The following is a 27,143-nucleotide window of genomic DNA, read 5'->3' on the forward strand; positions in this document are numbered from 1 at the left end:
GGATGAATCTTCTGTCAGTGAATCTAATCAGCAGTGTGATGTTCGGTTTTTGTTTTTGTTTTTTTGTGTGTGTGTCTTACTAAATACTTTCCCAAATTCTTGAAACAGGATTACAAGTACAAGAGCTCAAACTAATCTATTTGAAATGGTGTGTTAGCAGCTGATGAGAGTTTTGCTCTGTTTGCTGCATGAAAGACTGTGTTTGTGTGTGTGTTAGGAGAGGGGGGGCTGTATTTTTTACAGGAAACAGGAAACCAGAAGTCATAACAGGATGCCCCAGGTTTTGATACTGTACCTGATGCGTGGGTGGCTGCATGGGGGTAACCCATTTACAAAGCCTTTAGAGCCTGTGACTAGAAGAAGAAGAAAGGGCCCAGGAAAGAGTAGGTGGTAAGGAGGGTATACGCTTTGGGGTTAGGAAAATGGAGTTCCACTCTAAATATAGCCCTTTTTTTCTTTCTTGCACCATACCGTACAACTTTAACGTCGCATTTCCTCAATTCCCTTTGTCCTACTTCTAAAAAGGCAACAGACCAAAGAACGTTTGATGTTTGGCACAGAGCAGCGATACGATCACTTCCATGCGAATACGTGCACCAACTTTCCCCAGGTGTATTGTAGGAGCTTTGCACTGAATCTGTGACATAAAACTGGTTTTGTCACAATGAGGTTGATGTGCTCACACTGACTGAGCGCTCACGCTGCAAAAAAAGCTAGAACTGGGTTTATGCCCTTTCTGCATTTACCCATCTAAGTGCATGTGTCTTTAACAAAGCAGTTCTGAGCGTGGATGGTCATTTCCTTTGGGCAAGTAAACAATTTGGTTGTAATTTTTGGGGGATTTTTTGCAACACTGAAAAGAAATATTAGGTCTACTGAAAACCTCATGTTGCCTTGACTGTGTATTTAAAAGACAGCAACATAACCAGTCCCATGGATAATCACATACAGGTGTGTGCTTGAGTTGCATGCGTGCAGGGCATGGTGTGTGTGTGTGTGTGTGTGTGTGTGTGTGTGTGTGTGAGAGAGAGAGAGAGACCACAAAGTGGATGGATGAGTTTTCTCGTAAAGGCCAGCACAGATGTTTCTTGGGGTTTTTTTTTTTAATTTCCCCCTCAAACCGGTTGAGGTTTTCTCTAGAAAGTCGCAAAACAAGTTGTGTTTACATACCCACCAAGGTACAACTGATGAAAAACACCAGCCAGGCTATTTTAGTGAGTTAGACACTGGCCCATGCTATCAACTTGTAATTTCTGTTTGACAAAAGGAAGTAGCCATGCCATTCCTTTTCCCCTGCAACTTCTGAACTCGACATGCAGGAACATTTTAGTTAGTTTGTTTTTTTTATATATCACTGAAAATTAAGTAAAACTATCGTACCTTAAAAAAATTTCAATATTCTCATAGGTATCATAAGGTAATCTGTATACAGATTACTGTACATATGCACGTGCTTTTTCTCACTTCCTGCGCTATAACACCTTTACCCAAACTGACGTTGACAATGCTATTTTATATTTAATATTTTCACACATATGTGATAAGTGCAATTAATTAATGGAAAGGTCACCCCGCAGTTTAGCGTCTTAGGCCACGAATTCAAACAGCATGGCCAATTAAGACAAACTTTATTATATTCTCACCCATGTTTCCCTTTAGAGAGGATGGACTCCCTCAACTGTTTGACACTTGGGATCATTTTTCGTAGCTCGGGCGCTATTTGAGAACAAAATTAAAATGCAGGGAAGCCCATAGGCAAAATGAGACAGCCCCTGAAGTCGATATTGAAACATATTTGGACGGCCCACATGCCAATCAAAATTTCCTCGCATCCTATTGGTCCTCCCCCCGATATTATCGTTCCATCTTCTGCTCGTCTAGTCTGTTAGGCTTTCCGCTGTCCCCATCCGCCAGTACACATAGACCCCCTCCAAATTGGTACTCAGATCCTTTTCTGTTTCGTTCGCAGCTACGAAAAGGTGACATTTTGCGGTGTGTACAACCAACGCTGCATCAGTACACAACAACGCTACTGAAGCGTGCTTGGCTCGATTTTTTTTCCCTTTTTAGCTGAAATCGGACACCGCTGATGTTATAGCGTCAGTGTCCTCCCGCAGGCTGCGCTGCGGAGTGATATTCCATTGGAACCGACAATGTGGAGGGTGTTAAAATGTCTACTTGGAAAATGAAATGGTTACAGTTTCTTTAACACTGAAGAAACCGAGTAACACAAGAGTTATGGTTCGTGGGACACACTTGTGTTCAGCTTCGTGACAAAAAAGACAGCGAGTCGAGGCGACAGAGGAGCGCTTCATATTCTCTTTCCTCATCTTCATCAAGCCACAGTCCGGACCACGGGGAAAGGATCCTATCCCTAACTTTGTTTTTTTTTTCCTCCTCTTTTTGTACTCCAGCCGCTAATTTCTCTGTGTTGGATGTCACATTGTTAAATTCAGGTAAATGCGTGCTAATATACATTCATAACAAGCAAATGCATTTCAAACAGAAGTGGTTCCTCACGTTGTTAGCGGAGTAATAACCAAGTTTTTAGCGCATCGTTGAAGTTGTGCTGTGAGTGCCACAGCCGGGAAAAGCGGGGTCCTTGTTTTTTTCGGCCCGAGCGAACTTGCACTGTTATTAGTAAGTGCCAGGGGCTTGTGTGGGCTGAAAAAGACTTCTTTGTTCACTTCAAAGAGCTATAACGTTAACGCACATTAGCATATGACCAGACTGAGTGAGCTCCTCCGGGATTTTGTTGTCTGTACTGGTAGTGTGAGGTGTTTATGGACGCGAACATTCGCCGTGAAGCGTTAACGCAGACAGGCGGTGTTGGCTGCTTTTCTCTACTTGTGGGAAATGCTAAACATTTCCAGCGCTTAGTGAAATGAATTTTATACATTTATTTTAAGTTTTATTAATTTATCCAGGGGCACGTTTATAAACCACAAAATTACGTATGTAAAAATACCCCAGTAAAAAAAAAAAAAAAGTATTACTTGGGTATTATTCATCCCCCCTTCAGCCTCTCAACCGTTAACCACAGCAAAGAAGCAGCGATAAGGTCGCCAAACGCTTTAGTTTCTCTTCCCCACTTATTTTTTAACCCCCCGATATTATTTTATAGCGTTTTTACATTACTTATTGTTTTATTTAAGTTTCTACCATTCATCTGAAACTTTATGAAAGAGGGGGGGGGGCGAGTCTTTGTGTGCATCAGTGTCTCATTCTGCTGCTCGACGTCAGGGCAGGCAACAGGTTTTTAAGTCCTTTTAAACGGCCCGCAGGATTTTTAACCGAGCGATGAGCCGCCGATGGCTCTCTTGTGAAGCCAGGTTTCACCACTTGCATTGCTATTTCTGCCGTAAAACTTTTTTTCTTGACACCTAAATGGGCAGGCCAAAGGTGGGGGTGCTCAAGACAAGCGTATGCAACTTCCATTTGTTAGGAGGGGCTGAGCACTTATCCCCCATTTTGACCTCAGCTCACTGAGAGAAAATGCTAGATTATATACTGTCAACGCATTGTTCCTGAACCAACAGTTTCTCCCTACTGGTAAGTCATAATGCTGTTGTGTCAGTATTTATCCGGCCTTTCACCATTGTTAGATTTAGTGTGCGCGTCTTGACTTCGGGGTAAAGTAGGTTTTATTGGCTTTATTGTTAATATCTATTGTTGACAAAGTACTAGGGTAACTCGCAGTATTTCCAAGTCTGCTGTAATGGATATGACAGTGGTATTCAAATTACTGATATTTTAATGGGTTGGGCAGTGCAGTTGTAGTTGCCATGCATAACTAAAATTAACTGGCTTTCCCCCTTTCTGGTGTATAGTGTTTAGAATAAAAGCCAATCTTCAGTCGTGGCATTGAAATGTTTTTGTTGGGTTTTTTTTGAAAAAAGATCAATCATAATGAAAAATATATTACAAATTATATTAAAGGCCGGCAAGTGTACATCCCACCCTAGCCTTATTGTTGTTGTTGTTGTTGTTTTTTGTTGCTAATTTTAGTATTTACTTATCCTGTTGCTGTCTTCACTCAGTGCACTATGAAAATAACCAAAACATACAGGTTTATTGCTAAATAAAAGAAACGAAAAACATTTTGAGGCACACCAAGGAGGTCTGGGCATCTCTCTGAAGGAAAATCATCAGTACTGTGATTAAAATATAGATATGTATTTTTAATTTTAATAACTTAAAAAAAATTAGGTTTATTTTTTATAATCCAGGGGAAGGAAAAACAACAGAAAAATGCACTTTCTGTTAAGTAAGGTGGTATCAACTTTAGATGAACACCATTGGCGATTATGTGCCTAGTCACCCCCCACGGCCCATTTTAAACCAGGAAAAACCCTGACATGTAACACTCCCAGTAGATTGTAGACATAAGGACAGCCTCCCAGTGGTTGTCATTTGAAAATTCCTGAAGTTTATTCAGTATTACACTGTGCAGATATTTCAGTGTTCTGTTTGCAGTATGTACTTTTCACATAACCTGTTATTAGTGTTGGCAAATAAGGACCCAAAATTCTACTGTTGCTGGGTCTAATAAATTAATTACCTGCTCTTTTAATTTTACAAAATATCTTCAGGTTGCTTTTAGGTACAAATGGGTACGTTGGTACAAAATATTTTAAAGTGGCAAGTTTTAAAACTTGAAAATGTCTTTATGTCAGTCATATTGCCGCCAATCGTTTTTAAAGATTGCTAAAGGCTGGTTATTTGTGTTTGTTGTAGCCATACTTTACTTTTGCTTACCGCTAATGATCTCTGAGTCGACTCTGAATTTAATCGACATCTCTGACGCAAAATCAAGATGTGATTTCCTCCAGGTGGCATTTCTTCTTCTATTTTTCTTTCTTCTTTTTGTTTGTGACTTTCTCCACAGTGTGTAGAAATGATTCTTCTCAAGGTGTTTTCCCCACTCAGACTGCATTTGCTTTGATATAGGCTGGTACTGTTTAGGACTCCAAAATAGTGTGTTACCACTTTGTAAATTTTAGTGAAAACAAAACTTAAAACATGTTGGGTTTTGAGGTTGGAGGGAGGAGTTTGAGTTTAGTGCCTGACTGACAACAAGTGCAGTGTGGCCTGTGGCCAACCATGGTCACTCATGTTAGATGTGGCCTACCAAGTTAAGATTTTCATAACTTGGTCAGTATCTCGCCTGCTTTATGGCATTTGAATGGTAAAAATATAGAGCAGAGGAATTTGCAGCTTATGTATATCTACCGTTGCACTATGCTGTTTAATTGACTTCCCTCAGTGCTTTTACGATGCCTGCATTACTACAGTGTGAGAAATCTATTTCATATGGACATTGTAGTGCAGATCCATATATCTGAATTTTTGTAATGTTACTTTATTTTTTTAGAGAGAGAAAAAGAGGTTTTGATCAGCCTCAGCCATTTTTACACACACACACACACACACACACACACACACACACACACACACACACACACACACACACACACATCATTTCTGCTGATTGAGATTACATTTTATTTAAAATCCTAACATTTTTTTTTGTGTCTGTATGTCTCAGCTTTTTAATTGGGGAATAACATGTCATCCTTACCATTAGGAGTGATGAATGGCACGGTGAAAATGACACCGTATTTATACAGGTGAACGAGCTAAATGATCAAATTTCCTGGAAATCTGAGCTGAGTGTAATAAGCAGTAAATATGTTTGTCTGGTTACTATATTCATATAAGTAACGTTTTTATAATTTGACCATTTCGCCTCCATTTTTGGATTAGATATATTGCAGAAGGCACCAGTTGTCAGAACAGTTAACCATCTAACAAAGAGGCAAAATAAACTTACACGCTCCTTACCTTTGCTTGTAGTCGCTTGCTGAGACTGAAAAGCCCAAGTGAAGAGCAGCAGCAGAGAATGGCTGCAGTGGAAACAGACAAGGAGCTCAGCGACTTGCTGGATTTTACCGCGGTAAGATTTCTCCAGAGATTGCTTGAACTTGTTGAGTGAGCATCTCATACAATTCATCATATTCTCACAGATGGCAGATTTTAACTTTCATAACAGATTTTGAACACTTGTCAAGTAGATTGAAGTATGTATGGCATTCATGTTTGAGCAGGAATTGAAGGACTGCAGCGGGTACATGAGAAGGTTTTATATGAGACTCTTGTTGTCTGTTTAATTTGTGGTGTTAGTCAGGCAAAGCTGCATTGTGGAGATTGCTTTATGCCTGTCATACCTGCTGGTTAAACAGGATAAGATAAAGGATAGGTAATAATTTATACTACCCTAACTATCCTTCCCACAAATGAGGAGGGAAAGTCTTACACTGAAATCCAGTGGTTTGTTTACAGTGTCGTTCCTCTCTTTCAGATGTTTGAGCTTCCAGTTTCAAATGGCAAAAACCGGCCAACAACTCTCAACAGCCCTAAATTTGGAGGTTCAGGTAAGAAAGAAATCTTTTAGACATTTGTTTTATCTCTGAGCCTTATGTTTCAGGTCAAATTTCCTTTAAAGACATAATGATATAAATGCCAATACTGAACAACCGATACCCTTCTCATCTTTTCTCTCAGCTAAAGGTAGTGAGAAATATTGGGGTTTTTTTTGTTATTATCTGAACCAGTGAGGGGCTTTTTCCAGTTTCAGTATCCGACCTTCGCACACTCTGTGTTTTGAATTAAAATAGAATAGGAGACAGTTCCTTCTCACCTTTGCTTCTTATAAACGGTTTTTCGATCAGACTTTTTGAGAGAACTTCAGGAACAATTGTCATCTTATTTTACATTATGCAGAACAAGCATCATCTTCCTTACACTTCCTCATCCTCACCTTCTCAGCTGTTGCCATTCAATCACGTAAGGACAAAGGCAGAGGGTGGGGGTGGTGGAAGCAGCCCAATTAATCTCCTGTGCTTACTCTGTGAAAAAGTGTATTCCCTTGTCCTACAATCTTGCACCCTACTTTTTTTCTCCACATTTTCACTTAGATCTATTATCTGTCCCAATCAGCAACCCCACCAGGCGGACACTTGCAGTCAACATTAAGGCGCATGTGTTGCTTGCAGTGTAAAAAAAGAGCCTCAGAGATGCCTATGACATTGCTTTGAACATTTATCTGTATGTGTATTTCCTACAGTAGGCCTGCCTGGGTTATACTTCATCAAGTTGATTGATAAGGAACAGCAGTTGTCATTCAGTATGAGTGGGCAAACAATCAGTGTCATAGATGGAGCTAAGGCAGTTGTTAACTTGTGGGCCAGAACTAAAGAGGAGATATAACTGGATTCATTTTCATTACACCCTGACATTAGTTTGTTTTTACTTTTGCTTTGCTTCACTCTTAAAAGCCTAGCAAAACCAGCGTATCTACAAGGTTGCACATCAGTGTTGGCTTAAAAGCAGATACAGCAAGGTGACAAACTTTAGCAATTTAAAGACAAGATTTCAAGTTGATCATAGTGATTCTTGGCATGACAAACAGGGTTAACTCAATATCCTTTGCTTACACTGGTTGAACTTGTGAGACGCTATCAAAGGGTTACTGATGTATATTTGGGGCACAGTGTTATGTTCTTTCTGCTGTTAAATCATGTATGATCTATACTGTTCTTTGAATTAGAAAATGTTAGGTAGTTAGCTTAGTGTGGCATCAAATTTAGAAGAAAGAGGGAAACATTGTTCCAAAGTTTAAAAGTACACCTTTGAAAGCTTAAAAATTTGATCAAATCTTGTCAGTCTAAGAGAGTGTGACTTCTGGAGAAGGTGTGTGTGTGTGTGTGTGTGTGTGTGTGTGTGTGTGTGTGTGTGTGTGTGTGTGTGTGTGTGTGTGTGTGTGTGTTTTATTATTTTTTTTTCTTCTTCTTTGTACGAGGAAATGACTTCCTGAAGTCGTGTCATGTCAGTGATGTTACGAGGTCTGCCACCATCAGCCTAGCCACAGAGACCTATACTAAACCGACCATGTTTCTGCAACAGGCCAAAATACTGTTGCGCAGATTGATTGTTTTCTCTAATCAGGAAATGAGACACATTCTTTGTTGTTGTTTGTGTATCTCAGTGTGTTAAAAGATCCTTGCATTTCATTTTTAGAATGAAAGCTTTGTTTCCTACATTGTTTTCTTTCTTTTTTTTAATGTAGTACTAAATTGTACTGTTTTCTGACTTTTGGGGATTAGGGATGAGTACCGAAACCTAGTAGTAAACAGGCAGCAGTGCTAAACAATTAAGACCTTAATACTGACAAATGTCAGTTTTCTTTTCTGTACTGGAGAAATCATGTCATATGCTATTCCTAATTCAGAAGAAAGCTGTTCTGCGCAAAGAGCAGTGGCAGCACTGGGTACCAAACACACAAGTTCAGCAAGTACCACGTTCAGTGGGGGACATGAACAGTCTATGGAAACATGGTCTAAATGCATCACATGAGGAATGCATGGTTTTCATCTGCCTGGCTCTTTGTTCATCTCTCAGTGACCCATGCATGTAGTGTTTGGTTTCATGGTTTAATGATTAACAGCAGGCAGCTGATTGGGTGTTTCTGAATTCGGTCTGATATAATCATGTCATCACTTGTCATTCTGATAGTCACGGTTTCGTTTTCAGAGCACTTAGAGCTTAAGCAGATTCAGTGATAAGATCCATGATTTGTACAGTTGAGATAAGAAAATAAAACTCCAAAACAAAAAAGGTACTGTTAAAACACTCGGCCAATAAGCAGTATCATTAGTAGTAGTGCTGTTTAAAACCTAATAGTACAACTAAATATGATTTCTTTTGCAACCCAGCTTACCTTTCACTCGTTTTTTTTCTCAGTGTACTTTCATTTTTTTGGTTGCTGGAAACTGAGAATCCTAAAATATATTTTTAAACTTTGGAGAGAAATGCAGAAGAGAAGGAGGTAAAAAAAATTTGCATGAAATGTTTCATTTTTCAAACGTGTTCGTGATTCTCAGATACTGAAAGTCACAAGTTAAATCCATCCATCTGCCAGTACATTTTCTTACCCACTTAACCAACTTGGAGGCTATTCCAGGTGCCACAGGGTGGGAAGCAGATTTGATCTTTAACATTTTAATCCCTGGCACATATTGCTGTTAAAATTGTTTAAAAAACCCCCCAAAACATCACCTGGTTTCAGGTCCTGGTTTAATGTAAAGTTTTAATGTAAAAGCACTATATGGTAGTAGGATAGGGTGGATTGTGTTGTGTTTGAGAGGTTGTCGGTAACTCACAGCTTAAAAACAGTCAGAGCTTTGCTATTGTACATTGTTCAGTATTTCATTAACAGTGTTCACTCTCTTGAGATTTATCTGACATCATGCTTTGTGTCTGTGTGACTCACTTTGCAGAGGGAAGGAAGAAGTTGTGTAGACAAATGGCGCACTCAGTTATAGGTGCCTGGGGCAGTGTTCCTGTAAAAACGAAGACATGTCTGCAAGTTTGGTCAATGTATGTGCCTGGGTTTTGCTCATGAAGCCTATGACTCAGGCTGGCTGTCTGTTTCCAGTGTCTTTCTTCCTGTGTAATTATAGACTAGCCATGCTTAAAGGGGCGTTGCATGCTGGAAGGAGAAGTGCATTGGGGTTCTCCAGAGACTTTGTCTGATGTTACTCACCCTTCTCTTCGTTTTCTCTTTCCAGTTGTGGTAATTTGTCTGAATAGCGCGCTACTCATTATTTTCTCACGAGTGTAGCACTTCAAATGGCGTTAGCGGAAATGTGGTCTGTAGAGAGCTATATAATTTTGTCCTTTTTTTTTTTTTATTTAATTCGTAGCCACACAATTGCTCAAAATCCTGTGGATGTTTATGTATGATGAGGTTTCTTGCAGTGTTGGCAGTTTGATCATTTTTATCTGTTAAAGCACTCTAAATTTTCCTATAGAGCTGGATGAGCATAATTTCCGAAAAGGAGGATGTAGATGAGTAACACATTACAAAAAAATGATTTGTCAGAAACATGAAGGCCCTGTTGGAGGTAGTGAGGAGGAGAATAGAAATACATCCAGTATGTGCTTTTGTCAGAGAGAGGGTCACATTCTGTGGTTTTGACAGATTTAAACAGGGTTATGACTGTTGAATTCCTTTAAATATAGAGTAAGTACACATATTTATCTGTCCATATGAAATGACACAAGAATCCTGCATGAAAACAAGATGATATACTTTTGAGAAAATGACCAGACATCACAGTTTTTCTGAATCAGATTAATTTCATTCATTTTTATTGCATTGATAGTAAGATTCTTTTGAAATGGTAGTAGTTCAGAAAGGGTAGGTTCTGTTATAACGATCTAATAAGTAATGTCACTATTTTAATTACTTCATCAAAGCAGTGCAACAGATTTGATTACTTTTTAAATAACTTTTCTAAAATGTTTAATTGGGGGACTGATTCTGGTTTTTAGTAAGTTATATTAACTTACATAATTAAATTATGTAATGCCCTGTAAATATCAGGTCACAAACCTTTTACTTACTATATAGTGGCAAAAATCAGGACAGGTGTGTGTTTTGCATAATATGCTGAGGTTGGAGAAAACCATTGGGAAGCAGCAGCGTAGCAAGAACAAAAATCAAGCTGTTTTGAAAAGGTAACATTTCTTCTTCTTCTTTTCTTTTCTAATAAAAAAGGTGCATTTATATAAGTTTTAATTTATTAATTGATTTTTTTCATTGATTTTTTTTTTTTTTTTTACTTTTGACTCTTGCTGTTAAATTTGCTTTTACCATCAATTACAACATGAGTTAATCCCAGTAAGTGCCTTGAAGAAGGACAGCTACCTTATACAGGTCTTCTAAAATGACAGGATTTCTAGATGTTTCTGCAAATCAGACCCCATGAGAGGTTTTAGTTTTCTTGCTAGAAGGTCTTCTAGCACAGTCTAAATCACAGGTTCTCCACATGGATTTTGTTGAACATATGGTCACATGATCCTAAATGTTTGTGGGGTTTTGTTTTGTTTTTGCTGCAGAGATGTGTAGAAATATTAGTATGTACGTTACATAGAGAGAGTGTGAAATGAGCGTTGCCTCCTGTTTAGTTGCAGCATTTATGGACAAACATGGCAGCAGTGACAGTGTAAATGAATACTTTCAAAAGCACAGCACTAATTAACCTCACCCGTCACAACGCGGTGGGGTTGATTAGAGCCTTAACAATAACAAAAACATGAAATATACATCGAGTTAAATTGGATATCAAAGTTTGATGAAAGTGTAAACAAATTAAAAAGAACATAACGATATGAGAGAGTTCATTACAGCAGCTAAAAGTTAAACACAACTTATAACCATGTAGCTTAATTAAAACACAGTTATATATAGTTGATGAAATACAATTTGACAAAGCAAATGTAAAATGTCAACTTGCACAAATAGCTGAATAAGTGGCTGAGTATATTCACAGTCCAGGAAATCTGTTTTCAAAATCAGTTCGCAGCTGTTCTTTGTCTGCCAAGCAGTTTTTGGGTTAACAAAATAAGCTGAACCTCTGAGTTACACAGTGGGTCCAGTGAATTTTATTTAAATTGTGTCACTATCAATCACTCTTTTGCCTAAATTAGTAAGAGTAGGAAAGCATGGACAACACATTAAAGTAGTTTTGTTTTTTTGTTTTTTGTTAAAGCAATGCGGCGGTGTGGAAAAACAGACCACTTGGTAAATAATACCATCGATTTAAAAAAAAAAAAAAAAAAAAAGATTGTAGATTTACCATTACAAATCAGGTTTCTCTATCTTCTACGTTGCTATTTCTATTCCTGTCGAAGAAGAGAAGGTGCCACATATTAATGTCCTGCTAATTAGCGAGATAGTTGTGTTATGGTGCGTGATTCTGAATGTGCAGTATTCATGTCGATCGGTCAAATAAAGCAGCTGAAATACTCCACTGCTCTGTAAACCCACATTTCATTCTAATATGCTAAATCCGTGAAGTGGAAATTTGATTCTTTAAATAGTTGGTGTATTTATTTCATTTTTTTAAAAATATTTTCAGAAATGCACTTGTTATCCATAACAGTGTAAAATAGAAAACACTGAATTGAAGCCTTTTCTTCTCTCTATTGTGGGCACTGATGATTTACAGCAATAGTAATTCTTTTACACATTTTCTTTATCATCTTTGATTGACATGAAGAGTGACAGCCAGCCATAGAGAGGGGACAAGACATTTTCTCCTTCATCTCCTATTCTGCTGCTGCTGTTTATATAGATCACAGTTGTCACAGCAATCTAGCAGCTCTCGGCAAAGTGGACCCATCACTCTGCCGTACTGCTGATCCTGTCATGATTCTAGCCCCCCTCTCCCCCCCTCCACTTTTTAATTAGACAACAAAACAAAAATATGAATATTCATAGACCTGTGCTTCATTAATATGCACAATTATGCAAATCAGTACGCAATTAAGCTTCAGCTTCCCCCCCAGAGATGCCGTGTTGCGGTACGAGAGGAGATTGAGAGCAAGGGGACAGGCAGGAATTTCTGCTTCACCAATCCTTAAAATCACCCCTTTCAAACACATTCACCTCTTTGAACGCTGAGGCGCTCCGGCCAGGGATGACTTGTGCAATTTGTGCGAGATTGAGACCTTGAGTCTGTGTTAAGACGAAGGTGTAGGCCAAGTGTGTGAGAATAGATGAGCTATGAATGACTGTTGCCATGGAAAATGTAAAAGAGTGGAGTGGGAGAATGAAGAATGTTGAGGATGATTCTGGGAGCCTCACACTGGGTGTTAATTATTCAAACTTCCTACAGCTCATATCCACGCTATGTGACAGCACTGTCACTATGCTGTCTCTGTGTGAGCTGCGAAGTGAAGCTCCTCGGTGGAGGTTACTTCGAGCTGCCTGAAAAACTTGTATCAAAGCAAGTTCGCCAAGTTAGACATTTCTTTGCAAAGTGACACTGTAAACCTGTGACAAGAATTTAGTGGCTAATGGCTAACCCAGTGCTTTGTCTTGCAGGTATAGATGAGAGGAATGGGTCCAGTCCCTGGGGAACAGGGGAACAAAACAGTCCATCTTTCAACCAGGGAAGGGTATGGCTCATTTTCACTTATTGCATTAAGAAAAAAAAATAAACCCTTAATGTTACAGCCCAGGTTCCTGCCATTCTCAATAATGTGAACAGCCTAAATTAATTTAATTTAAACGATGTCAGAACTGATCTGTAAAGTCCAGCATGGTGTTGCATATTAATTCTGAAGCTTTTTATGACTTTTTTTCACACCTTATAAAAGGTCAGTACAACAGTACTGGAGTGCTCTACAGTGCTGTAGAACTGTATTCAGGGTTTCTAGCATTGAAGTTGTTAAGCTTGAGGGTAGCAGTAGACTCATAAGCTGCATCAGCTTTTATCTGAGATTGAAAAAATAAACAAAAATTCTCAAATCTTTAGGCCCAGCAAGGGGTCTTTCTTAGGCCCATGAGCTGGGAGCTTGAAATACTTTCGCAGAATACTCTACTTTTATCTGCAGGAGTTTATTTTCTTACATGGTAGCTTTGGTCTTTATTTATTTGTGTTTCTATTCCTAATACCTTTTGTTTTCTTTCCCTCAGGGTTATGGAGAAGAAGGCCTTTACAGTGAACAAGAGGCCATGGCTTCTGCTCCCATATTTGAATCAGGGATCGTTGGTAAGGACTTGTTAACTAAACTGAATAAGGCACATTGTCCATTTTACAAACCAAAGAGAGTCGGGGAAGTGTGAGGCAAATGTTGATGAAGATTATAATCGTACTTAATTATGGAAGAACACTGACTGAAAAACACAAGTCTATATGAATGGGTAGTGTGACTGAATCAGAACGAGGAGTTGTTTGGGGGACAGAGCAGCTATTCTTAGGTTGGACACTAACATATCAGTTTAAGGCAAAAGGTTTTTAATGGATGAAGTGTGAGTAGGGTAGTGGGGAGGATGTGGAGGAAGGGTTTGTTTGTGTGCAGTTTGTGTGTTCAGTGTGGGAGGGGTGCGGAGTGTAAAGGGCACCCATGCACAAACAAGGCTGTCCCTTGGGATTACATTGGCCTATAGCTCCCCTCTGTTAACTGGCAAAGGAGGGGGGTGTTTGTGAGCACAATTGCCCCAGAAGCATTTATAATGGGCCAATTTGTCTATTAACTTTTTGCTGTCCGCGGCCATAAATACCGCAAGTCTTCATATATACTCACATAATGGGAGGTACCCAAATAGAGAAAAGGGGATAGACAGTTTGTAATTTAACATAAAAATACCCTCTACATTTTTAGAACCTTAACCTGATTTCATGTAATTTCCCCTCAACAGGGAAGGCAGAACAAGGACCATACTCGTCACTTGGAATGCAGGTAAATAAATTTGAATGGTGCTTCATCCCCATTCGCTGAAGCTTCTTTTCACAAATTTTGACTCTTGGTCAGTTTTCTTACTTTCTTTTTAATTTACGTCTCATATTTTGCACTCTGTAGCCGGGCTTCATGACCAGTGAGATACCCATACCCAGTCCTGATGCCCTCTCTCCATCTGGCACAAAGCCAAACTCTCAGTTTTATCCCTCCTATACAGGGAGCAACCCTCGCAGGAGACCCTCACAGGACCCCATAGGTAAGGGTGCAAATTATTATTTCAGGCAGGGTGTTGAACACTTAGAAACCGAATCTTCTGTCACATTTATCGTCTTGTTCTGATCTATTTTAAGGTTGTGTGTACAATCACTTCTCCTGTTGAGGTTTTTAAAAAGTGTCTGAAAAATCTCACTTCTTCTTAGTGAGAGAAAATGAAAATCCTGAGCTCCCAGGGAAGAAAATTGGTCAATAACATCACCTTCATTATCTTTAGATTAGACATTAATGAGCAGTAACAAATGCAGATTGATGGATCAATTCGGCAGGAAGAATCTTTGATTGTATAGTTACTGGTACAATAAGGTCTTTTTGTGTAAGCTGGCTGATATGATTTCCCCTCCTGTCTGCCTCCCCACAGAATCGCAGGCAAAAAAGATCAGGAAGGTGCCCCCTGGCCTGCCCTCCTCTGTGAGTACTTCATCCATACTTCAGCCCCATACTGTATCTTGCATTCACTCCATGCGAGCCCAGGTTTTAATGCTTTACGCCCTTTTTCACATTCCATTTGGCATCTGAAGCCGCTCCTTGGCTTGCAGAGCAGTGTAAAAGCTGCAGTACAGGACTTCCAGCTCTTACAGCTGCGCATCTGCACCACCAAGTAAAAAAGGAATCGGGAAAAAGCCACTCATTCACCCAGTCCCTCATTTGCAGTATGTATTTATAGTGTGTTGTATTTGTAGGCCCTTTACTTTATGACCACATTTCTTTCCCGCTGCCAAGTATACTCGTTAGATCACAGAAGAGAATTCATACTGGGGTTTGATGCTTCTTACTCCTCATTTTTTTCCCTCCCACTCTCCCTCTCTGGGCACCCTATTTCCTCATTTTCTCTACCCTCCACCCCACCCCACGCCAGCTCTCTCTCTCCTTCCCCCTCCACCGCCATCACCCGCAAACAACAGCCCTCCCCTTTCTTTCTCCCTCCCTCCCCCTTCCCTCTATCCCAGCTGCCAGAGAAGTTGGCCGCCATCCAGGATACGGCAGATGGTTCAGTAATTAGGAGTGCATCTCTCCGTTCCCTCTTCTCCTCTCCCCACTTTTTTCTCTCCCTTTTCTCTGTGTAATCAAATTATAGAAGAAAACTTCAGTCCATTTGGATTTGAGACTTTCAGACACAGTTTGATACTTGAATTTACAAAGAATGGCCTTGATTGAGAAAGTTTAGGTGCCATCATAAACGTACCAAATCCAGCTAAAGCTTCCATTATATGGTCACATCGTCCCATCCTGTCTGTAAACTATTCTCAGCATGTTTCTGTTTAACAGGTTAATATGTAAAAATGGTGGACAGGGCCCATAAAAGTGCTGGCATGATTCATTCAGTACACACTACCGCTCTGTGCTCATGCCTGTAAAAATGTTGTAATCCTCTGTTTATTCAATTTAAGTAGTAAAACCAGATAGAAAATAATAGATTCTAACCTTGGATTGAACCCATACTTTTAAGGGCTGTAATCAGGTACCTACTGCATATGTTATTTTAGTTTTGATGTTTCAAATACCCCAGAAGCAGTTATTTTTAAGAACATAGTTTTGCTTATCTACAGAATTATGTTCAGAGAATTTTCCAGATGAAGTTTGAGCAAACCCACTTGTGTGTTTTAAGTGTTTTAAGACAAATGTAAATTAAGTTACTGCATGCCATGCTTGCAACAAGTCATCATATAATTTAGCAGTTACTTAGCTTTATCACACTGAGCATTCAAGGACTGAGCTGTTTTTGTTTTGTTTTTGTTTTTTTTGGTAGGTTTATACATCAGCCTCAGGGGAGGATTTTAACAGAGACAATGCTTGCTACACAGGCTCCAAGACAGGAAACGTCTACCCACCACCATTCTTCATGCAAGGTCAGTTGAAACAACATGTTTTGAAATCCCCCCCCCCCCCCCCTTTTTTTTTCTTTGTGTTGAGTTGAAAAGTTCAGCCTGACTTAAACACTTTCATAAGGTTTTTGTGAACTGAGAGGTGAATCGCTCACCTATGTAGAAAACAAATATCCTTTATTTTCCTTCATAGCTTTTACAGCAGAAATTAGTTGTCTGTAGATGCTGTCACTGTATGCCAGTAAACACGCTGTGGTGCCGGGGTGTTGAATGGTGCATCACGGTTGAATGAAGTGATCACAGTAATGTGACATGTCTCATATGTAGCCTTCATTGTCCTTTTATCTCTTGTGGCTGGTTTTCTCTCGGCCTTCTTGCTCCCCCCCCCCCCCCACTCTGCTGGATGTCCCCTGACAGAAGGCCTCCACCCGCCCTCCGACCCATGGGGCTCTGCCGGGTCGATGGTTCAGCCTGGTTATTCTGCCATGCTGGGCAACTCCCCCCATCTGAGCCAGCATGGTCCCTTTACTGCCATCAACCCCCAAGACAGACTGGTAAGCTCTGCAGTCACACTTAGGTTTGTTGATGAGGTCAACAACACCCATTAAGACAAATGCATCATTAGGAGCTTCTGTCTGCTTTTCTTTTTAAATGGTTTTGTGTGTTTGCTTTCAAGAAACGGCAGCCACTGCCCCTCTCTCCTCAAAATTACCCCCTGCATGCCAGTGAAGTGAGCGGGGCTCATCCTTCTGGCTTCCACTCTGGCTCCAGCAGCTTTGGAGTCCCCAGCCACACCCCCCCCATCACTGGCAGCGAAACCATTATGGGTAAATCCTTTAATGTGTGCTCCTTTATTTTATTTTATTTTTGAAAAATGCTGGTGTTGTCCTAATTTAAATTATCTGCTATCCTAATTGATGATTATTACTCCGCCCCCCCCCCCCCCCTCCATTTAGCAAATCGGGGTGCGATACCCGGAAGTTCAGGTGATGAGATTGGAAAAGCTTTGGCATCTGTAAGTAACAATATATTATAATCACATAGTTTTAAATATTAAACATGATTGCTCTGTTTCATAATACATATAAATTGTTATATTGCATTTCATTAAATTAAAAAAAAAACAAAATTCTGTGTCCAGATCTATCCTTCAGACCCAAACAGCAACGCTTTCCCTCCGTCCCCTTCAACCCCCTCTGGCTCTCCTCAGGCTTTATCAGGTAAGTCAGTGACTGTAGTCCTTTAATCCTGAGGCCTCAAGGTCAGCTGGGCCTCAGCTGGCTGTTTTGTAGCTTTGTTTGTTCAAACCATGTATTTGTTCTTTCCTGTGCTACTCCGCAAGGCCATGATACATACTTTGAAAAACCTGTTGTTTTCACTATGGCGATGCATGAACAGTTTAAAGTGACAGTGCAGCTCCATCTGTTGGGTTAACATGGAAGTAATGCATGTTGTTCAAGCCTTTAATTTTGTGTAAAAAGGGATGTTAACTTTCTTATGTTAAGTTAAGCCATGAACTGTTTCAGTGCCATCAATAGATTCCAATACTTCTCATTTCTTACATTACATGGAAAACTAAAAAGCTACCTTGGATATATCTTGTGACCTGCTGGACTTTTTTAATGTGGAGTACTGTTGATTACCAGTTCAAGTTAGAAACATAGATGGGAGTAATCTTAGTTCATGAACTTTTGCCATGTGTCATTGAGTTCATGAAGGCCTTTTTCTTGCATTGGCACTGTACAAACATAGAACTGAGATAAGTTTGGCATCCAAGATTATCTTGACATTTAGGTCATCAGATTTGGCTGCACGTTGGTAGTAAGGAATGGTTCAGTTATTCACCAAGCACTTAACACTACTTTTTTCATATTTTATTAAACCCTTGCTGTAAATGCAGGTGTTTCTGCCACAAACAGGGATATTTTCTCTAGACGTACTGTAACTGGGGTGATATAACTACCCCATTCACAGCTTAACCTTCACTTGATCTTTCTCACACACATACACCAGCCAAATATAGCTTATGAGAGAGGAAGGGAAAATACCGTAAAAATAAAAAGAGGGTGGGTCGCTTCCTTATTTGTATATGCGTTCAGTCCATGCATGAGCTCATCACCACCTAATTCATCAACACTTCTGTTGAATTAAGAAACAAAGTAATAAAAGTGATGCGTATTAGATTATATTGGACAGAGAAATTTCTTTGAAAATTTTAATAAGTTTATACTCAATATCATTCCATATCTATTGTATCTATATCTTCACATTTACTTGATGTCTCTTTCACATTACAGCAGTTTCACGTGTTGAGTTTCAGAAAATTACAGCCCGGTTTTTCTCAGTTTCTCAGCAGTTGATGGTTGGCCACACATGACAATGAACATGATTGGTCCACTTACAGTGAAGGCAGTGAGTCTGTGTTACCTTATTCACTAGAAATGTCTGCATTTCTTTTTGAATTTTGGCCATTTAAACATACATTGCACTTAAATGACTAATAATAACCATGGTGAACTGCGATCTGTTAATGGCCATTACACTTAAGAGACGATATTACACATGAGCCATGTTGTTAAAATTAACAACTGTTTGAACAGTGAGTTCAGATCGTGCTTGTTGTTTGTTCAGCAGTCTGACGTTATGGAGGCGGAAAAAGGTGGGGATGGTGGCTTTTGCATTCCTAGTGGGTAGCAGTTCATGTTATGGATCAATGTTTTAGCTAATAGTGCTTTTTGGGACTAGTTGTCAAATTAAACTATGTAACTTGCAAATTGGTTCTACAGTATAGATGTGAGTATAATGCAATAAAATGTAAACATCAAATGAGTTACAATTGCATTTACATTAGACAAGTAAAAAATTTCCTCTTGGGAATAACCCAAAACAACTTTAGTGGGCAAAAATGAAAAATCTAACAACAAAAGTAGTTTAAGTGGCACACAACCTAACATATGAAATGCAATCTTAAGTATGCATGTTATTTCCACTTGGCCACTGTCACATGAAAGTGACGTTAACAGAACTTCAATTTTGGACCTATGGGTCTGTTCCTTTCTGCATGTCTGCGTCAAGGCTCGTTGTGGAGAACAAATACTAGAATATTTAAAAGCCTGATTAACGACATTCACCGTGATGATAAACACAGTTGGAGAAGGTAAAGAAGATGCTAAACAAGTTGACTTTGATAATTTAGCTTTGAGTCACTAAACACGTGCTAAACAAAATCAAACGTATGTATTGTGCAAAAATCTCTTTGTATATGATGCTTTGCATCTAGGTTGTTGAAGCATCTTGCGAACTTGCCACAGTTATACTGCAGATTTAAGCTGCGTCTTCAGTCGCATACTGGCTCAGTGGTGTTGAAATCGGGGCTGTGTAGGGGCGTATCAGGACTTCCTGTTCTTGTAGTTGAAGGTGGTATTTTTTTTTTTTTTTACTCTCGTTCAACGTTGTTGCGCATTGAACTCGGGAAAGATCAGCGTTAACCTTCGACTGAAAGGCCAAAGCTACAAGGAATGTGTTCAATGCGTCACTGCTTTTTTCTCTTTTCTTTTTTTTTTTGTCCTGTTTTCAGGAGTATACGAACATATTTCCTAATGTTAACAGAAAAGAGAACATAACCATCTAAGACAGGATAAAACTTTAGCATGACGACACGACTGTTTGCACAGTGATGCAAAATGTTTTCTCTACATATGAATATCTCTAAAGGTAAACCTAATAGGCCTTTATGCAAGACAAGCATAACATGTAGCTAAACATTGTATGGAGGCTGTTACTCGTTACTCACTTTAAAGTACCCCAGGTGCATCAATAATAAGAGAGAAAACTTCCCGCTGACAACTACAAATTGTAGGGCTTTTTTTTCTGAATAAACTTGTGATCTTTGTTTCTCAGGCTCTGCATCCCAGTGGACTCGATCTTCTGGTCAGGCCACACCTTCACCTAACTTTGATGGGGGAATTCAGTCTATGGTGAGTAGGTTTTTCACTCTTGATTTTTATTAGAGATTAGAGTTGTACAACCCTTTATGCCTCGTCTTGCCTCATCATTCCACTGTTCTTCTTTCTCTGTTGCAGAGTAAAATGGGGGACCACCTGGATGAAGCCATCAATGTTCTTCAGCGTCACGCCAGCGGGCCAGGGCTTGCTGAAATTCATGGCCTGCTGCAGTTGGGCTTAGGGTTACCGCCAGGCTTGTTGGTTACCGCTGGCAGTGCAGCTGGACTTCCCAGTCGCCTGCAGGGAATGGTGAGATTCATGAATAGTGTGAAAGAAAAGCTGAAGAAATTTAATATTTTAGTTTAATTCCAAAGTACATAGCGAAAGTGGTATGCCCATTTTTGCTACTGTTATGCCAGTATTAAGATTAATTTCTGTTTCAAGGTGTCTGGTCACCACGAGGACTCTGCTAGTCTGCCATCTAGTGGGGGACTTTTGCATGGGCACCATGGCTCTGCATCTGTGCCACCACTCTCTCAGCATGAAGGCTTTACAGGTGCGACTTTCTTTTCATGGTGTCTTCCTGTTTTGTACAGCATGTCTTCTAATACTACACCTCTTTTTGACTGTGTATTGTTTCTTTCATTGTTTTATAAAAATATTGTTCCTTAGTAACCTTTGTTTCTGGACTGTGTGTAGGGCTACCTGGTAACATAAATCGCCCCACTGCTGGTATCAAACAAGAGCTGAAGGACGACGATGAGAACTGCTCCATGACAGACAAGTCGGAAGATGAGAAAAAAGAAATGAAGAACCGCTCTCGAACAAGGTGCACAGAGTCTTAAACCTTATTTTATTAATGCATGTAATCCTGTTTGTTAAATCTTAGTCTGTATTGTAAATTTGACAGGGACTCAGTCTAGTTGTTACTTACTGGTAAAGCTTTTTAGCTTTAGCGATGGTGTCTTATATCAGATGTACAACAAGTGAACTGTACCCATACTGTTGTTTCCTACCTCCTCCTCTACCATGACTCCTCACTAGTCTGGATGAGGAGGATGACGATGAAGATCTACCAGTGGAGATTAAGGCTGAGCGGGAGAAAGTGCGGAGGTTGGCAAACAACGCCCGCGAACGGCTACGTGTGCGGGACATCAACGAGGCTTTTAAGGAGCTGGGCCGCATGTGTCAGCTCCATCTGAACAATGAGAAACCACAAACCAAACTGATCATACTGCAACAGGCTGTTAACATTATACTCAACCTGGAGCAGCAAGTTCGAGGTCAGTGGGTGTCCAAGGAGGAAGGAAGTGGAGGGGAAGGGCATCTTTACAAAATAAAACATCCATATGGCTTCACTTTCCAGCTTCATGTCCTACTATTCTAATATTAAAGCCATCTTGTTGGGATGGTTGTTACTCCATCCACAGTCTTAAACATACCGACTGGTTTTAAACGTTAGTCTTTATGCACCATTTCCTAAAATAGCCAATAAGAAAGGACATGTGAGTAGTAAGTCAAGCTGTCTGGTTGTTTTTAAGACAAGCCCATTCTCCAATAAATCGTAAAAGTTTAATTTTCCTGTAATACACACAGGACTGCTGTGTGTTCTGCAAAGCCTCAAAGCTAGTTGCTTGTTTCAGCGAAAGTGCTTACATGTCTGTCTGCTTCATTTTTGGACAACATTAACAACTTTTGTCTGCTCTTTTTTTGTTTTTGTTTTTTTGCTATTGTCTCATTATGCTTTTATTCACCTATTAAGTTATTTCAGCATTTTAATGTCTTTAATCTCACACAGTGTCCTTTATAGCATGCAAGCAGGGCTCTGTGCTGTGTATTAACCCGCCTTTGTAGCACTGTTTTTGTGCGTGTGTTGCTCTTTCAAGCATTTGAGTCTCTAGCTTTGCTTTACTGTTTAAAATAAAAAGGAATCGTTTCGCCAGTCATTCTCCCATCCCCTTTTATTTTCTTTACAGATGCCAACCGCGACCTATTCTTCCTCTCATTCCGATAAATACATCTCCAGCTGCTGATGTATTTAACATGACACCTTCAGTGTATCTCATTGTGTGTTTCTTCTGTGTCTTTCTGCGTAATGCATTTCGGCACAGGGTGTTGCTTCCTCTCTCTCCTTTTCTGTCTCACTTGCCATAACTTCTCTCATTCTGCTGGACAGTCACAATAATCCCCTCAACTTCCACCCTGGACCCAAATGACCGAAAGCTTTTTTTTGGTGATTAGGTACCCTAAAAACACCCTAAAAACTAATGATGCTGGTCAGCTGTAGCATTTTGATCCAGTTCGGGCTTGAAGCCCCTGAGTGTTGAGTCTTCAACCTAAAAACTTAAGTGATTTTAACTCAAGCAGATTTATGTGCCCATGCGCACACACTCCTGCAGTACAGCTCCGCTGAGATCTTCATTGGACGTTTAATTGGTCTCTTTGTGGGAGTTTGCAGTCAGTGCGAAGGTCAATTTTTTCCTGGTAACAGGACATTAGCTTAAATTTTTTTTAAAAGCAGTCTAACTGGAATTTTAGTGAGACCACCTTGCCTAGGTTCAGTGAGGGTTGTGATTTGGGTTTGTTAACCAGCCCTTCCAACCCCCCACCTGTCCTCCCAGCTGCAGCCTTGTCTCGGTGACCGATGAGAACCTGACTGCTGAGGAGAAGGAGCAGAGGGAGCGTGAGCGCCGCCTTGCTAACAACGCTAGGGAGAGAGTGCGTGTTCGTGACATAAACGAAGCCTTCAGAGAGCTGGGCAGGATGTGTCAGGTCCACCTGCAGAGCGACAAGGCCCAGACCAAGTTGGTCATCCTGCAACAGGCTGTCCAGGTCATACTGGGTCTGGAGAAGCAGGTGCGAGGTAGGTCAGCCAATTCAGAACAATCTGATTCCAACAGGCAGCCAGCCATCTCTCAAACATAGCTGGACATCAGTCGCTAGGTAGTCACCCAAAAGACATTCTCTTCTGTTCCTGCTGAAAGTGTAAATTGCAGTTTTCTCTTTGCCTTTATCGCATGCGTGTTGTTTTTTGTTTTTGTTTTAAAGTGGGGGGGGAGAAAGGGAGAGCATCTGAGGAAGTAAATCCCTGCTTTTCTGCCAGACACCTGCAGCTACTGCCATACTTTCCATTCTCACGTCTTGCTTTTCTCTTTTATATCCCTCTTCTGTAATAAACCATTTGTATGTTCATAACTCTGCTGTGTATGATCTGTAAGGATTTCTCTAAGCTTAACAAGTCCAGTTTTGTGTGTTTTTAATGAATACATCTTTTTTAAATTTTTGTTCAAGAGCGTAATTTGAACCCAAAGGCTGCCTGCCTCAAGAGGAGGGAGGAGGAGAAAGTGTCCTGTGTGGACCCCCAGATGCAGCTTAGTGGGGGTCACCCAGCTGTAGGAGGAGATGGACACAACTCTGTGAGCCATATGTAACTCTTAGGTGAGTTTGCAGACTACGTGGATGTCAAACTCATTTTACACTGTGGCCCACATACAGCTGACTTATTTGATGTGGACTGGACCGACAAAACTCCACTTTCTGTTAGTGGAAAGAAGTTTAACTACACATTCAATCCCTGAGATGTCTTAACATAAGAATAATCTGTCAGCATGACTGTTTGGGCATAAATTATAAGAGGGACATGTGTAGAAATGTGTGGCTCACTTGCTTAACGTGTCCTATAATTATAATACAGAATCTCCAAAAGTTGAATCTGTTCATCTGGACGTAGCGTTTTGTGGGAGAAACGTTTGGTCGCTCATCCAAGTGACTTCTTCAGGAGACTGAAGAAGAAAACGCTACGTCCAGATGAACAGATTCAACTTTTGGAGATTTACTTTCCTGGATGATTGAGAATGCATCAAGACATATAAAGCAGAATCTTTGTAAATTCACAGAATTGGGGAAAAAAGGAACTTCTTTGTTATTTAGTTGTGTATCTGTTACTTAATTACTTTGATATGGTATGAATGGCCATGGTGGAGGTATTTATCCACAGGAAAAGATGTAAAACTTGTAAAAATACATTTTTAAGTCCAAACATCTATGGCTTTCTTTATAAATATCCAAAGCCATCCAGTGGGCCAGTTTGGAGTCTTTACCAGGCTCATTTTGTCCCCCAAACCTTATGTTTGACACCCCTGACCTACAGTGAGAACATCTTGTTCTTCCGTCTTATGTGTTGTTTGTTTTCGGTGCTTATTTCAATTTGTAGAAGAAGCAATTTTTTTTTCTTCTTTTTCCTTCTAGTTCCTGTCGATTGTACAGCCCTAAGAACAAGAAGCCTTAATATTTCATAGTCATGGATCTCAGCGTGTTAATCGACTGTTGGAAAACACACGCACACACCTCATTACTGACGAAGCAGGTGGCCACATTCCTGACGATGAATCCAAGAATAACAAGCACACTGATACAAAAAGCGAAGAAGAAAGATTTATTGATCTCCACACAGAAACGCGTTGAACTGAGGGCACTGGTTTAAAGAGAGTGGAAACTGGACATAAGGACATTCTTATGATCATCGTAGTTTTGTAAGACATTTAAAAAATTTCTTTATGCTTTGGGAGCAAAACTTGTTTGGATCAAATGAAGCGTTTGGATCAATTGCTCATGAGAGCAAAGTTAGGATTTGTATTGATGGATCATTATCGCCATTCCCATCAGAAAAAAGGAGGTCTTACATTCTTCACAAGAAAAAAGGGTGGATTTATCTGTTTAATTACACCAGAAGTGGGCTTTATGCATAGTGTTGATGAAAATAATAAATATTCTCTTAACTGAATTGAAGAGGCAGCTTACACCTGCCAGTGGAAGCTGACTGCTCTTTTTGCCATGCTGGTAATCCGGGCTGTATTTCCTACATTTATTAAAGCGGCTGAGAAGGCGTCGCACACTCGCACTGGGTTCATGTTTGCTCTTTAAGTGTGGAGCCGACCTGAAAGTCCTACACATCTGTTACTGTCACTGCCATGCAAGTGGAATGGAAAGACGAGAAGAGACAAACACATGACTGTGCAGAACCCACAGTGCTGTTGAATCAAACATGCACACCGACACGCCAACCCCTGTCCGCCCGTGAGGACTTGAGCATCCTTCTCAGTTTCAGCCGCATCAGCCTGCCAGCATCCAATCGTATATAAAGATGCTGTTACAGCACGTAAACCTTACTTAACACAAGTCTCAGAACAGTTTGTGTTGTGGTATATTACATTTTGCTAGAAGACAGAAATAACTGAGTATTTAAAGGGATCATGAGTGTTACTGCCACCTTTTGGAGAATTTATTGCCACTGACTGACTTGTTTTGGTTGCTCGGTGTTTGGTGTTTTGTTTTTTCCCCCTCTCCTTCTGAACAATTGCAGAGCCTGTTATAAGGATCTTCCTTTTGTAGAACTGATTTGTCATTGTTGTTTTTTTACTCTGTATGATAGTTGTAAGAGTTTTGTTTGTATCATTTAAAATGTTTTTGTTTGTTTAAATTGTTTTGAGTGTAAGATGACCCCCGTTTAGATTCCAGGAACAAAGTGAGGTGTTTGCTTTAGTGCCAGATGTGGGGGGTAAAAAAAATATTAGAAATGGCTGCAACATCACATGTTGTGACTCTAATTTTTTATTTATTTATTTTTTTTAACTCTTTGAACACAAAAACCTGTCAGGCCGTTTGTAGTTTGATTGTTCTGCTGTTTGACAGTTTCTCTTAAAATGAAATTTAATGGGTTTTTTCTTTAGCTTACCCCCTTCTTCTGCTTCCCCTGATGTCAGACTCTTTGATGAGCCTGTTGATTAGTTTCTGAGGAAGGTGCAGAAGCGGAGGTCTGCACAATCTGCAACAAAATTTGCTGTTTCATATTAATATGAAGCATAAAAAAATAAAAAAGGGTGGCCCTGGTCATTTTCCTTACCATGGGAGTTTTGATATTGGTTTCTCACCAGTGCCTGAATATGTCTCTGCTACACGGTGGATAATGTTGCATTTAAGGATTTGTAGGTTATACCTTTTTCCCCCCCTTAAATAATAGAGATGTATAAAAGCATATGCACTTCAGCAAAACCGGTCAGTGTCTCAAACACCTAAATGAAGAGTCACTCTCTGTGACCAGCTTCTGTGTGTGTGTGTGTGTATGTCTCATGAGATGTAAGATGACTTATGTGGTCTACAACTTTGATGCTGAAAACTGTACTTCTTGTCTTTTGTGTTCAGAATTTTACTTATGATTTTGTTCTGAACTGGCATGTGCATTGATACATATGTACAGCTGTATGATATGTCCTTATCAGCTTTATCATTGCAAGCTGATACTGATTTGTAACAGTATTTGTCATTATTTCACAAAGTTGGCCTGTGGAGAAGCCCCCAAATATCATTTTCTTTGCCACTCACTCTGGTCTTTTTCCCTCCACAATAACGTGTGTGTGTGTGTGTGTGTTTGTGATGTGGTTTATTGCTACTGAACACTTTGATTTCTTTACATGAAAGATGCAGTAAATCTGTATCAAACACATGCACCTGACCCTTTCTGCCCACCACAACAGCTGACCTGCTATAGATCTGTCTTCACTCATGTTTGAGGACAACATCTATGTAGGCTATGTCCTCAAAGTGCCTCCAGTTTCCTATTTTTTATATATAAAGTAGATATTGAGAACTGTTGTGTATATAACAGTAATGTAGCAATAAATGTGCCATTTTTATTAACAAAACCTTCCCCTTTTTAGTGTCTTGGTTTTTGAATATACTGCATTACCTGGGTGAATCAGGATCTGTTTGATCTACTCAAATGTTTTCC

At 39.9% G+C, this 27,143-nt stretch overlaps 1 protein-coding gene across 4 annotated transcripts; it reads left to right on the plus strand.

Annotated features, from left to right (window-relative positions):
• Positions 1-2,145: 2,145 nt before the first annotated feature.
• tcf3a (transcription factor 3a) lies at positions 2,146-27,035 on the plus strand. 4 transcript variants are annotated; one of them, XM_085377666.1, is made up of 21 exons: positions 2,146-2,456; positions 5,857-5,956; positions 6,362-6,434; positions 12,953-13,026; positions 13,547-13,622; positions 14,273-14,313; positions 14,434-14,569; positions 14,948-14,997; positions 16,337-16,436; positions 16,830-16,966; positions 17,089-17,239; positions 17,369-17,427; positions 17,554-17,632; positions 20,313-20,389; positions 20,495-20,665; positions 20,801-20,912; positions 21,056-21,185; positions 21,401-21,469; positions 22,984-23,219; positions 23,648-23,794; positions 24,605-27,035. In XM_085377666.1, the coding sequence occupies exons 2-20, from the start codon at positions 5,903-5,905 to the stop codon at positions 23,785-23,787; spliced, it is 1,965 nt and encodes a 654-aa protein (XP_085233792.1). In that variant the 5' UTR covers positions 2,146-2,456; positions 5,857-5,902; the 3' UTR covers positions 23,788-23,794; positions 24,605-27,035. The 4 variants fall into 4 exon arrangements, with proteins under 4 accessions (XP_085233792.1, XP_085233790.1, XP_085233789.1 ...); XM_085377664.1 differs by lacking the exon at positions 22,984-23,219 and having other exon boundaries at positions 21,401-21,639; XM_085377663.1 differs by lacking the exon at positions 21,401-21,469 and having other exon boundaries at positions 22,978-23,219.
• Positions 27,036-27,143: the final 108 nt, after the last annotated feature.

Source organism: Diplotaxodon limnothrissa, linkage group LG18, assembly GCF_057381915.1.
Source record: "Diplotaxodon limnothrissa isolate DT_005_m linkage group LG18, D_limnothrissa_male_GT1.1, whole genome shotgun sequence".
NCBI lineage: Eukaryota > Metazoa > Chordata > Actinopteri > Cichliformes > Cichlidae > Diplotaxodon > Diplotaxodon limnothrissa.

Excerpts from the sequence above, each read along its gene's own strand:
- tcf3a (XM_085377666.1), top strand. The coding sequence starts at position 5,903 with ATGGCTGCAGTGGAAACAGACAAGGAGCTCAGCGACTTGCTGGATTTT. Across the intron at positions 17,633-20,312 it reads CTCTCCTCAGGCTTTATCAG|GCTCTGCATCCCAGTGGACT; the intron begins GTAAGTCAGTGA and ends TTTGTTTCTCAG. Across the intron at positions 21,470-22,983 it reads GAGCGGGAGAAAGTGCGGAG|CCTTGTCTCGGTGACCGATG; the intron begins GTTGGCAAACAA and ends TCCCAGCTGCAG.